Source organism: Myxocyprinus asiaticus, chromosome 19 (genome assembly GCF_019703515.2).
Source record: "Myxocyprinus asiaticus isolate MX2 ecotype Aquarium Trade chromosome 19, UBuf_Myxa_2, whole genome shotgun sequence".
Classification (NCBI taxonomy): Eukaryota; Metazoa; Chordata; class Actinopteri; order Cypriniformes; family Catostomidae; genus Myxocyprinus; species Myxocyprinus asiaticus.
In genome coordinates, this window is record NC_059362.1 from 46735099 (window position 1) to 46749140 (window position 14042).

General features: G+C 39.1%; 1 protein-coding gene across 1 annotated transcript; it reads right to left on the minus strand.

Moving 5' to 3' along the window:
- Positions 1-3937: 3937 nt before the first annotated feature.
- Positions 3938-11473, minus strand: LOC127409646 (WD repeat-containing protein 20-like). The gene is made up of 4 exons (XM_051644347.1): positions 11185-11473; positions 7754-7936; positions 6095-7423; positions 3938-4856 (listed from the first exon to the last, which is right to left on the minus strand). The coding sequence occupies exons 1-4, from the start codon at positions 11431-11433 to the stop codon at positions 4803-4805; spliced, it is 1815 nt and encodes a 604-aa protein (XP_051500307.1). The 5' UTR covers positions 11434-11473; the 3' UTR covers positions 3938-4802.
- Positions 11474-14042: the final 2569 nt, after the last annotated feature.

Consider the following 14042-nt stretch of genomic DNA (forward strand, 5'->3'; position numbering starts at 1 on the left):
AGTGGTAACCGCTTAATGTGGCATTTAATACATGAAATATGAGCTGCACTGTAATTTTTCCAATTACAAATGTTAAGTAGACATTATATCCTTGAGTGTGGTGAACTTTAAGATTTATGACAAGACTAGTAAGTCTGGTGCCACCATGCATTCATTATGCTGAGACGCTGACATGCACATTTACTGTCGGCATATAATACGAATGCATATAATAACTAAAGGCCAATTTGTAAAATGCAAGTGACAGGCGGGACGAGATCTAATTATGCAAAGGCAAGCATCGCTATTGCTGTTGTTCATATTTAAGGTTAGAGATCAGACATGAATGATGATAACTCAAATTTGATCAAAGACTTGAAATGTTCACCTGGTGGATGTGAAAACAAGAGACCCCACAGTATTACATTTCAATTAGAATTACATAATATATAAAAAAATCAAATTTATGTTATATAATACACACACACAAAAAAAAGATTTGCTGCTTGTTCAATTTACTTAAAGGTACTGTACGTGATTTTTTCATTGAAAGTTATGCATTAGGGATGTGCACGAGTAGTCGAATACTCGAGAATTCATTCTGCAATTATTATTCGAAAAGTAAAAGTACTTTTGCATCCAGCAGACATACCCTGCAGCTCTTGCCTGGTTGCTCACTATAGCTAAGCAGGGTTGAGCCTGGCCAGTACCTGGATGGGAGACCTCCTGGGGGAAGCAAAGGTTGCTGCTGGAAGAGGTATTAGGGAGGCCAGCAGGGGGTGCTCACCCTGTGGTCTGTGTGGGTCCTAATGCCCCAGTATAGTGATGGGGACACTATACTGTAAAAAGGCACCGTCTTTCGGATGAGATGTTAAACCGAGGTCCTGACTGTCTGTGGTCATTAAAATCCCAAAATCCCAAGTGGCCAAAAGGCCCTTCTCAATCATGGCTTCCTAATAATCCCCATCCATTAATTGGCTGTATCACTCTACTCACTCCTCTCCACCAATATCTTGTGTGTGGTGAGCGTACTGGCGCACTATGGCTGCTGTTGCATCATCCAGGTGGATGCTGCACACTGGTGGTGGTTGAGGAGAGTCCCCCTATACTATGTAAAGCGCTTTGAGTGCCTAGAAAAGCACTATATAAATGTAAGGAATTATTATTATTATTATTGGAATTTCGCAGATTTTTGCTTTGCTGGCCATATCTACAGTGAGATGTATGTTAAATCCTGAACACGCAAACTAAAACTCACAGTTAATACAGAATGCACTGAGTGGCGCTGTTGAGTGTGGACACAAGTTGATCACATTTGACGAGCAAACGGTTCTGTCAGTACGCTTAGATGGACACCAAAAAGCGGATTATTGTAAGAAGGTGGCTTACTGCGAGAAAGCTGGGTTCCTGTGTAAATGCTTTGTATAAGCGGTGTACTCTTTACTCCCGTATATGTGCATTCACGTAGCAACGTAATATCCCCACGACGCTTCTGTAAACAACAAACATGGCATCTGAGAAAGACTTTGCTATTTTACTTTCCATTATTTAGCTTTATTTATAGATATTCCACAGTTGTTGCTGTTTGTTTTCTTAACTTCCTGTTGCAACTTGCAGCAGAATTGCGCTGCAATAGTGGGGTTTCCCTGCTCGTAAATCTCCGGTATTCCTTCAATGTACGAGCGCATATACGTGGAGGTAAGAGACATCCGATCATTTAAACTGGTGTGTATAAATGAGTATACTGTAGTTTACTGAGCATATGGATATGCTTATTTTATCATGACATGAGATACAATATAAACAACTATTATATGCCGAGCGTTTATATTCGTCCTGTACGTTAATTGCGTCAGTCTACTTTTTTGTTTTCACTCATTGCTTGTTTAAATGTTTTCAACAAGAAAACGCAGGACATAATATAAGCTTGTTTTAGATATAATAAGAAGCTTGTTTTTGTAAATGGGACAACCTTAATGATTAAAAAAAAGAAAAAATCACGTCTCTTTCTCATTATCTTTATTTAAATAATAGAATATTTGAGTATTCGTTGTTTATCAGCTTAAATATTAGAATACAAAATTATTGATGAATGCCCAAAGATATTAATGAAATGTGACAGCTCTAGACTTTGTAAACAGTGAATAAAAATGTGTCCGCAGGCCACGGACAATGACTCTCATAGTATTGTAGTTGCAGCAAATTGAGGCTTAATGCCATTTTTATGCCATGTTGCTCATAACAGTTGTCAGTTGAGGGCGCTATTTTGCTACTGTTTTTGGCAACAGTTTCTGCTCATGTCGGTCTCAATAAAGCTCATTTGGTATCTTTGGAGTGCAGGGTTTTGGAAAAAAGGGGGCGTGGGTAGCTCAGTGGTAAAAGACACTGGCTACCACCCCTGGAGTTCGCTAGCTCGCTAGTTTGAATCCCAGGGCGTGCTGAGTGACTCCAGCCAGGTCTCCTAAGCAACCAAATTGGCCCAGTTGCTAGGGAGGGTAGAGTCACATGGGGTAATCTCCTCGTGGTCGCTATAATGTGGTTCGTTCTCTGTGGGGCGCATGGTGGATGGCGTGAAGCCTCCACATTCGCCATGTCTCCATGGCAACGCGCTCAACAAGCTACATGATAAGATGCACGGGTTGACGGTCTCAGACGCGGAGGCAACTGGGATTCAAACTCTGCCACCTGGATTGAGGCGAATCACTACGCGACCACAAGGACTTAAAAGTGCATTGGGAATTGGGCATTCCAAATTGGGTGAAAAAGTGGAAAAATCCCAAATAAATAAATAGCTTAGTAAAAACAGCTTTAATTAAAATGAACTAAAGCAACTTGATTTCATTGGGTTTAAATTGGTAAAATTTAAGTTTACTTAATCTATCTGAATTGGAACTACATGAATATTTTTGTGTTGTTAATGTAGCATTGATGAAACTGGAGGCGATTTCCATTTCCAGCATGCTTCGCATGGGACAGTAATTGTTAAAATTAAGTGTTATTTCTAATGTTTTTGTGCTAGATGAATATAAAGGGGGATACTTCAGTTATGTTGGAGTTTAGGGGGATACCATTATGGTGAAGAGTGGAGCTTGAGCTAACGATGAGGACAGATAGATGTCGCACATGAAATTGATTTGCTTACTTCATTGAGTAAATGCTGTGCTAACCATAACATAGTTACTAAACTACACTCTGTAGTGCTTCCAACCAGCATGTATTTAGCATGCTAACATTTACTAGTTAGTACATAAAGAAATAAGAGATTTATTTGGGTTACATTGACATGTCTAATTATGTAGGGTTTACCCAATTCAACTAAGTTCTATGTACACAATGTGTTTGTGTTGAGATTACATAGTAATTTTAAGTTAAGAAAACTCATTTCAAACATGTGGAACCACTGTCCATGATTGAATCAAGTTCAGCCAAAGAGCTATTTGACTGTACATTAAACATGAAATAAAAACACTTAATAATGTAACATTTTAACTTAAGTACATTATGAACTTACAATGAGCAAGATTAATAAATACTGTAAAAATGATTGTTCATTGTTAGTTTATAAACATGCATTATAAACTATTCCGACAAGTTCATTCAACAGCATTTGTGGCATAATGTTGATTACCACAAAAATAGTTATATCCAATTTAAGAATTTTTGTTGCAATGATGACATAGTGCTGTGAACCCTAAAACGATGATTTGCAATCACGTAAGTGCTTTTATAAAATTATAAGCTTCACATTTCTGCCTTTAAACCCTTCAAAAAAACTGGCCCCATTTTTTATTCCTTTAACTGAAGTTAACAAAATATAGAGGGCAAATTACTCAAAATTAAATAGGTATCAAAATGTCCCACTATAGAAAACATACAGTAGATATTGCATGTAAATATCCATCTGATAAATAAACAAGCTGTGAAATGAAACAAGAGACAAAACTACTTATTTAAGATAATTTTAATCTTTATATATATATATAAATTCCTCTGTATTAGAAATACAACTGTTTCTATTTTGTGTAATTATTATTCTGAATCCATCATAAATCTTTAATTTACAATATTTACAAATTGTACTATAACCCGTTTCATCTGAAACAATATTAAAATATAATGTTCAAAATATATTTAGTTCTGTTTTACAGCATTTCCAGAGAGTCCTTTTATAACTCCAAAAATTGTAAAGCCATTTTCTTCTAATTATTTAGTGCAAACATTTTTCTCCTTTTCACTTTTGAACAAAAGTACAATCGCAGCATCCAGCGCTGATGAAGGGAAGCGACACGCTGTACCTGAAACGCATCAGTGGCTTTGAACCTGTTTTTGTTCTAACGCAATTATGAAGGAAAGACAGTCAGTCGCAACACAATCAGTGCAAAACATCTCTGACTCTGTTTGTTCTGAGCTCAGAAATCAAGCGAGGAAATATGGAGATCCTGACAATTAAAACAATAAGTGGAAGAAATTGACTGAACTATGGAAGTTTTAAAAAACAAAACGAACAAAGAGGGACTGAAGCTAATTACAGGAACTATTACTGAAAATACTGAACATAACATAGAACATCAGTTCAACTCGATATTCTTTATGGGTGAATCTCACAAAACCTGTCAAGAACATTTGATTTTGGGGTGAAATATGATCTGGACATGTTCTTGACAGGTTTTGTGAGATTACCCTTTTCCCCTGTGTACAGTAAATATGTCCCTCAAAGCAAACATGACAACACACATGACAGTGTTGATATAATGTGTCGGTTCTTCTCAGCTCAGGTCCGGTTCTGTGTGCTGAAGTCCAGTTAACAGCACAAAACACAGTAGCTATACGACCGTCCCGCTCGGAGAGTTAGCCGTGTTTTGAGACTGCAACAAACCCTAAAAAAAGATTCAAATGATAGATTAGTGATACATTTAGACACATCAGTACTTTTTATTTTATTTATTTGAGAAAGCAAGTATTAACCTCGTGCGACCCTGCGTACACATGCGTGGACGTTGTATTTTAGCTTTGATGTATGGAACGCATAATTTAATTTAATTTCAAGGAGACTCTGTGCTGTCAGTAAAGAGTTAAGCTTTCAACGTACTGAGTCATGTGACAAAACAACATGGTGCCGATCACAGCGGAGTTTGTGTTTGGGAGAAATGCCAACAAAACTACATCTGGTAAGAAACCTCATTACGTTTTTACATTGAAACCTGTTTGAGTCTCTAGTTTCATCCAATATGACTTATTTTTTCTCCCCAATTTGGAACGCCCAATTCCCAATGCGCTCTAAGTCCTCGTGGTGGCGTAGTGACTCGCCTCAATCCGGGTGGCGGAGGACGAATCTCAATTGCCTCCGCATCCGAGACCATCAATCAGTGCATCTATCACATTGCTTGTTGAGCGCGTTACCACGGAGACTTAGCGCGTGTGGAGGCTTCACGCTATTCTCTGCGGCATCCACGCACAACTCACCACGCGCCCCACTGAGAGTGAGAGCCACATTATAGTGACCACGAGGAGGTTACCCCATGTGACTCTACCCTCCCTAGCAACCGGGCCAATTGGTTGCTTAGGAGACCTGGGTGGAGTCACTCAGCACGCCCTGGATTCAAACTAGCGAACTCCAGGGGTGATAGTCAGTGTCTTTACTTGCTGAGCTACCCAAGCCCCCTGACATGCCATTTTTTTTTTTTTTTAATGCGATTTATCGCCAAACGCCAAGCTGATAAACACAATGTACACTAATGTGTACAATAGGTTTTCATTAGAAATCCTATATTTACTGTGTATTTTCACACTGAGAATAAATGGGTTCATACAAAGACTGAAAAATGTTGCTTTCAGAGGCTTTATATGGAGTTAGGATGAAAATAAGGTGCATTTCTAACTGTTCTGAGACCAGTGCAGACAGACAGCACACTGGAGGTTAAGTCATTCACTAAATAGGGGGCAAGGGAGCATCCTATAGCTCACTATGCAGCCAAGTACATACTCTCAAAAGTTCAGTTTCAGGCTGCAGATGATGTTTGGATCACTCAACATGTTTGGCAGACATGGGACAGTGATAATCAGTACACAGATTGTAATGTAAACTAATAATATAGTGTCACTAAACTAAACTCACCACTTTACCAGGTCGTGCCCATGTGCAAATGAAGCCCTCCTGACAGGCTGTGACCAGACAGTCCTCCAGGAAAATCAACACAGTGAGTCGCTCATGGGCGATTTTCTTACACACTAGTGGCTCTAGTAACGGCACTTCCTCCATGCGCGGACACTGGGACGTCCCTAGCGTCTTAGCAACGTCCGTTTTGGCCGTCCGCGTCCCAATCAACTGGTTTAGCTTGTCGCTGCTCTTGTTACTGATGTAGCTCATGCTGTGATTGCGTTTGTGGTCCTTTTCGGCATGTCGTTCCTTACGTGCTTCGTGTAGAGCTAACGTTGCGAATTTGCTAACGCCTGTGGCTATCAAAGTGCTGTCCATGATGCTGGTGGGCTTGTTGGGGCTACTGCCCCCTGCTGGTGAAGAGTGTGGCAAACTGTTTGAACGGGGTAAAGGGGGTGATAAGGAGTTCGAGGGGGCGCTACTGCCACTACTGCTTACGCTATTATTACCGTTAGTACCGAGAGTGGTGGTATTGCCAACTGGGGCAGAAGTAGTAGTTGCGTTCATGACATTTGTGTGAGTTCTTGACAATGGAAGATGAGGAAACAGAACATCTTCGGTGAGGTCCCACAAGCAAAACTGGGTGTCTTGACCGACCGATCCAAACCGATATGTCACACTGACACCTCGCCCATCCGTAGAGTTCCGCTGGGAGAAACTAGACTGGGCGCTATTCGTCCGCTTTCGACTTCCGTTGAATTGAACTTGTTCGTGGAATTCTTCGTCACTCCCACTGAACTCTGTGGGCGCTTCGCAGTCCTGGACGCTAGTAATGCAATGATCAAACGCCACGACGCTAACCCAAGACTTGTGCCCGCGACCGCGAGCAATAACCTTACAGTCCAAAAATGACCAAACCGTCACAAGGTCGTCTTCTCCGCCGCTTACAATATATCGGCCGTCGGGGCTCCAGCACAGGCATAGAAGTCCACCGAAGTAGCTTTTCATGGTGCCGTGGAGTTCTGCGGAATCGAAACAAAACACTCTGAGGAAGCCGTCCTGACCGGCGCAAGCCAGAAACTTGCCGTCAGGGGAGAAGGCGAACTCGTTGACCGCGCCCTCGCAAACCGTCCAGCGGAGAAGAGGATTGCGAGCCGTTTTGCTCTTGCTGGTATGCACGGCGTAGTTTTCGCCTTGCTTTAGGAGCTGGTAATGAGGTGCTGTGGTTCCACAGGTGTGGTCCACGTTGTACAGGTACATGCTGCCGCTAGCGTGAGCCACCAAAAACAGATTCTCTGAGCCGGGGACCCACTTAACACACGTCACTGGCGTCTTGTCAATGAGCCTCTGTTAGAACACATACAAGAAAGAGACCGGAATAATGATTACAAAGAATTACAAACAGTAATGGGTAAATTTAAAGTAAAATCTTTTGATTTTGGTATGAAATATGACCTGCACATGTTTTTGACAGATCCCCCCCCTCATGAGAGTAACATTTATCAACTTCAAAATCTGTTCACCCTTAAATCACATGATTACAATTTTTTTCTGCCATGTATTTTGTTAGTTACTCAGACACAATTTAAACCTAGTCCAGGTCACTGAAGGTTAAATCTGTGTTGTGGAAACTCCCACAACACGTTTCAAACAAACAAAGGAAATACAAGGACTCACGTCTTCATTAAAGAGTTTGCTAGTTTCCTTTTTGATGGGGTCGATGAGTTGCACCTGCCCTGCAGAAAAGCCCACCAACAAGGAGACGCTCTCTGCAGTGGCCGTGAGGGGGTTCGAGTCATGACAGGTGGGCAGTGTGCCCTTATATATCCTCTTGTCTATGGGTTTACTCAAATCAGCAGCCTGAGCAAATAAAAAACAAGCAGCAATTAAACACCACCATATATTTACATGAGCCTTACACTGTAAAAAAATCATTCTTGAGCAAACTACAGGATGTAGTAATTTCTAGTTCAGCCAACTATCAATTCGCAATATGACAACTTTCAGTATGTCACCATTTCAATTACTTTTACATGAAGTTAACTGCAATCTTTACCTTTGAAGAGAGGTCCCTTAACACACAACGCTGACAATCAACAAACCTCATTAGGTTAAAAGATGAGCTCCTAACATCACCACACAACAACTGACTAAAGTAGCATAAATAAAATAAACTGAAAATAAGCCTATAACATTAACCGCATAATTTCTTCATGTTGCAATGCATGCAACTCGCAAATCAGCAACATTGTTTAACATTAAATTGTTAGTTCAGACAACTCTGTAAGGTTAGTTGGGGGAATACTGTTGGTCTAACATGTGTTTTTATGTAGATGCAAAGTAATTTTGTAAAATCTGTTCATCAAAAACCCCCATAAGCTGGATAAAATGCAGTTTTATCCATCCAGGTCTCCTAAGCAACCAAATTGGCCCGGTGGCTAGGGAGGGTAGAGTCACATGGGGTAACCTCCTCGTGGTCGCTATAATGTGGTTTGTTCTCGGTGGGGTGCGTGGTGAGTTGTGCGTGGATGCCATGGTGGATGGCGTGAAGCCTCCACACGCGCTATGACTCCGTGGCGACGCGCTCAAGTCATGTGATAAGATGCGCGGATTGACGGTCTCAGATGCAGAGGCAGCTGGGATTCGTCCTCCGCCACCCGGATTGAGGCGAGTCACTACGCCACCACGAGGACTTAGAGCGCATTGGGAATTGGACATTCCAAATTTAAAAAAAAAAAAAAAAAAAAACCTGCTTAATATTGTGTAGGTCCCCCTTGTGCCACCAAAACAGCGCCAACCCGCATCTCAGAATAGCATTCAGACACGCTATTCTTCTCACCACAATTGTACAGAGTGGTTATCTGAGTTACCGTAGACTTTGTCAGTTCAAACCAGTCTGGCCATTCTCTGTTGACCTCTCTCATCAACAAGGTGTTTCCGTCCACTGAACTGCCGCTCACTGGATGTTTTTTGTTTTTGGCACCATTCTGAGTAAATTCTGGGATTTTCACACACAACAGTCTCTAGAAATACTCAAACCAGCCCGTCTGGCACCAACAATCATACCACACTCCAAATCACTGAGATCAAATTTTTTTCCCCATTCTGATGGTTGATGTGAACATTAACTGAAGCTCCTGACCCGTATCTGCATGATTTTATGCACTGCACTGCTGCCACACGATTGGCTGATTAGATAATCGCATGGATGATTGTTGGTATGTAATGTAATGTAGTCCCTGGTGTGTTTCAGGCTTGTTTAGTGTTAAAAGTCTCATGTTATGCACCCAATCTTCTTTTTTTCTGATTTTTATTGGGATTTTGGTTGAAAATAAACTAAATCTGGGATTTTATTCATTTTAGACTCTGACATCTATGTCTGTGCCGACTAAGAAAATGTAGTAACATTCTATGAATTGATTTTAATCGGTCGATTAATCGGTTATCGGCCTTTTACGCCACCTATGTTATTGAGTAATTTTGTAGTTGAGTACTCTCTAACACACACAAAAAATGAGTAATCGATTACTCAAATTAAAATGCAAGTTAAAAATATAAGGTATGAATCGTATGTGAAATTTACATTTTGTTTTATTCACAAACATAACCAAGAACGGTTCCCCCCAAAAAAGCTAACTTCAAAAAACTTTGCGTTTCTTTTGGGGAAAAAATTAAATAAACAATATGCAATAATGACTCAATTGTAACTGCGAGATTTGGTGAGAGATTCAGAGGGAACGTGCAGTATAATTCAGCGCAAATGCACAACAGAAAATCAATTTGCGATATTTGAGTAGTATTTTGAATCGTTGATTAGGGGGTGCTGAAAGAGTACTCGATTAGTCGGTACTTGTGCACATTACTATATATATATATATATATATATATATATATATATATATCATACATACAGGTGGACCTATAGTGGATTTTGCAGATACCGATAACTAAGGTGGTCGAATAGGCCGATAACCGATTAATCGGTCAATAGTTTTAAAAATAAATTCACAGAAAATAAAAAATCGTAGTATTTCCATACTACGACGGGCACAGACAGAGGCTACAAGAGTCCAAAATAAACAAAATTCCAGATTCAGTCTGTTGTGCAACCAAATCCCAATAATAGCCAGAAACAATTAAGGACTTTTAACTATTAACAAGCCTGAAATACACTTTCTTATTTCAGGGACTCTTATTTTGAAATGACAGAGGATTGGCTTAGTTAGAATGCACTATATTTTAGTATTAACCAAGTTAAGCTTTTATAGCCTGTATTCACCAGGTGAGGTTTTTATTATTATTATTATTATTATTATTCACAATTATTCGCATGCTTGATTTATCTAATCAAAATAACGAAATATGCATTGAACGACAAAAATATGGATGAATATTATCAATGACGAAACATTTAGATCCCCACAAGGTGTCAGTGATTGTTTTTATTTCAATTCTAGAGGCTGCTGTTACATTGTAGGAATAAAAAAATTAAAAAAAAACTATAAGCATAGATTTTTGCAGACAACCGATAGTCCCAAAAAAAGCAACTATCGGCACCGATTAATCGGTAAAATAAAATTACAATTAAATCTGTTTAAGTGAAAGTGTATAGGCTATTTTAGGTGCTGTAAATGGTCACAATTTGATCATATTTTTGGAGTTCACTCAAGTAGACCTGCGGTGTGACGAACAATTTTTAAGTGTTAAAAAGTGCATAGCTCTAAACACAAAATCTAACACCAAAAACGGTGATGCACACTATACATGTTAAACTGCATTAACTTAGAAATATGTTGTCAACACACATTTTAATACTAACAGGCTTTACAGCATAATGCAACAGGTTACCCACCCCAAACACCATGCATAATCCTAGATCTGCCCTAAATAACTGAATGCACATTGTATTTGGATTGCATTTACATGCAACTTACGTTGTAAACATTATGTACACAAAGTGCCCAGTCTAACCCCCCTTAAAAGGTGACACAGTCCAAAGCCTCTGCCTGCTCAATGCACACTGATTATTGCGCATGCACGTGACATCTTTATTTATGTAAACTCAATTAAAACTGATCAAACAGTTCCAGCAGCTGTCATGTCGTTACCTTCCTCACGCCTTTATAAATGTAGAAGTAAAGCTCCCGGCCCACATTGAAACAGATTCTCTCGCCGTTCCCGGACTGGTCGTTCACGTTCACGAAGGAGACTTTCACCGGGTTCGAGCCCTGCGAGTTGAACGACACCCGGTTGGGCCGGCTGTATTCGGAGTTCGGCAGGAGTTTATAGACGCCCTCCCGTGTGGTGAATTGCGTTTTAATTTCGTTCGTCTCCTTCCCTCCTCCCTCCGTCGCCATCTTCGATATTAGTATTCATTCCGTTTTGTGCACGAGCATGCGCGCGAGCTTTCTACATACTTCCATCGAAGAAACACAATAAAGCTTCTCATCTTTCTCATTTTTAGTGATTTTTTTTTCTCACAACATGATTTTTGGATAATTGTACAAGTACATGGATTGTAAATAAATAAGGAAATAAATAATACGACTTTATAATGGCTTTTTTATCCCTTTAGCTGTGGTAATTTCACAAATTGTGAGTTTTAATATTTCCATATTTTGCATATTTCCATCGAAGAAAATATAACGCATCACATTTCTCTTCGTTTTTGAGTTTTTCCTCCTTATGTGAGTAAAAGTAAACAAGCTTTAGACGGGACTCTTGAAAACTGACGGCTAACGTCATTAATATTCATGACGCTTTAGACTGGACTCTTGAAAACTGACGGTCAACGTCACACAACGTCATTAATATTCATGATGTAAACCACGCTAAACTGAAAGTAAATTTTTCTTTGACACAAAACGATGCATTATATTCATGTTGTTGCAACGTTTATGCCTTATTGTAACCCCGAATACTATTCATGCTATATTTATAACAATTTTTAAGAGAGTAAAACGTACAGAATAATCTGTATTATGTCTTCGGTCACTTCTGGTTAAACTAAATAGATAAACTGCACACCTACAAAGCTTAATCTTCGATTAAAATAATGTACAATATGATTATAAAGCTCAAATATAACCCAGGCCAATGTTCCCTATAAGTATGTTGCACTGTGGACGGCAGTGTGGGGTAAGTTACTCTAAAAAGTAATTATTTACTAACTACTAATTACATCTACAGTGTAATTAGATTACTGTACTAATTACTTTCTAAAACCCTTATCAACCTCGACCAGATGAAAAAAACAAGGATAGACATGAAACTGTTCTTTTAATTCTTTCAAATAAAGCATATAAAATCAAATAAATTATTCATGACCTGGCCAAAGAATTTAAGGGGGCGGAGTTAAATGAGAAAACATATATTTTAACATTAGACGCTAAATTTAGATTTAAAATTCTCTGTTGTTTTATATAGAATTGTTCTGTAGTCTTTGTAATTAAATTACTGAAAAATTAAGAGTAATCCCTTACTTTACATTTTTCAATGAAAAAGTAATTTAATTACAGTAATTAATTACTTAGTAATGCATTACACCCAACACTGGTGAACGCTGCATGTTTCTGTAAGTGAATGTGCTGGAAACATTACAACTTCCACTAGAAAGCCTCAATTGTTCCATGTACTTTTGAGAAACTCTTCCATGCTGGCACCAAAATACTATTTGGACATTTAAATCACACTTATCAATGTCAAATTTGCATTTGATTCTAATTGCATTAGACAACAAAATATCAGAACAAGTGGCATCTGCAAACTAATGATGCTAGAGCTTTCCACAGAACTAATTTCACTTAAATTGGGCCTTATTTATGAAACACGATCAGAACAAATGTGATTTTAGTGGATGTATGACGTTCACTGGTGTCCTAGCACAGGGCTTTTCAAGCTTTTTGATGCCAAGGACCCCCCAAATATGATGATCCCCTTAAAGGAATATTCCGGGTTTAATACAAGTTTAGGTCAATCGACAGCATTTGTGGCATAATGTTGATTATCACAAAAATTTAGTTCGACTCGTCCCTCCATTTCTTAAAAAAAAAAGCACAAATCTGTGTTACAGTGAAACACTTACAATGGAAGTGAATGGGGCCAGTTGTTGGAGGGTTTAAAGGGAAGTAATGTGAATAAAAGCACTTACAGTACTTTAATTCTTCTGTTAAAACTTATTTGATTTGATTCATTGATTGAATGATTATTTGAGCTGTAAAGTTATTTAAATCGTCATTTTAGGTTTTAAGAGTTAATGGCGTTATGCCATCATGGCAACAAAGATGTAAAATGGTATAAAACGTTTCACAGAAAAGGTTTGTTCTAAATTGTTTCAAAAATTCAATCAAAATGTAACATAAAACAAGGCAAACTGAGTAAACACAAAATACAGTTTTTAAATGATAATGTTATTTATTGAAGTAAAAAGTTTTCCAATACCATCTGGGCCTGTGTGAAAAAGTATTTGCCCCCTTAGTTACTCATCCCCAAATCTAAGAAACTGCATTCATAATGGGGTTCAGCTGGACTAGACACACCCACCCAGTTGGCTAAAAGGTCTCACCCAGTAGTACACTATGCCAAGGTCGAAAGAAATTCCGGAAATGATGTCAATCAAAAAGTTGATTGAAACAGCTTTGTAACCCTTCCCAGACTAATGTATTTCAAAGGCTCTGGGACTCCAAAGAACCACAGTGAGAGCCATTATCTCCAAATGGAGAAAACTTGGCACAGTAGTGAACCTTCCTAGAAGTGGCCGACCTTCCAAAATTCCTCCAAGAGCACAGTGACGACTCATTCAGGAAGTCACACAAAAGCCAAGGACAACATCCAAGGAACTGCAGGCCTCTCTCGCATCACTAAAGATCACTGTTCACGACTCCACTATCAGAAAGACACTGGCCAAAAATGCCATGCATGGAAGAGCAGCGAGGTGGAAACCACTGCTAACCCAGAAGAACATTAA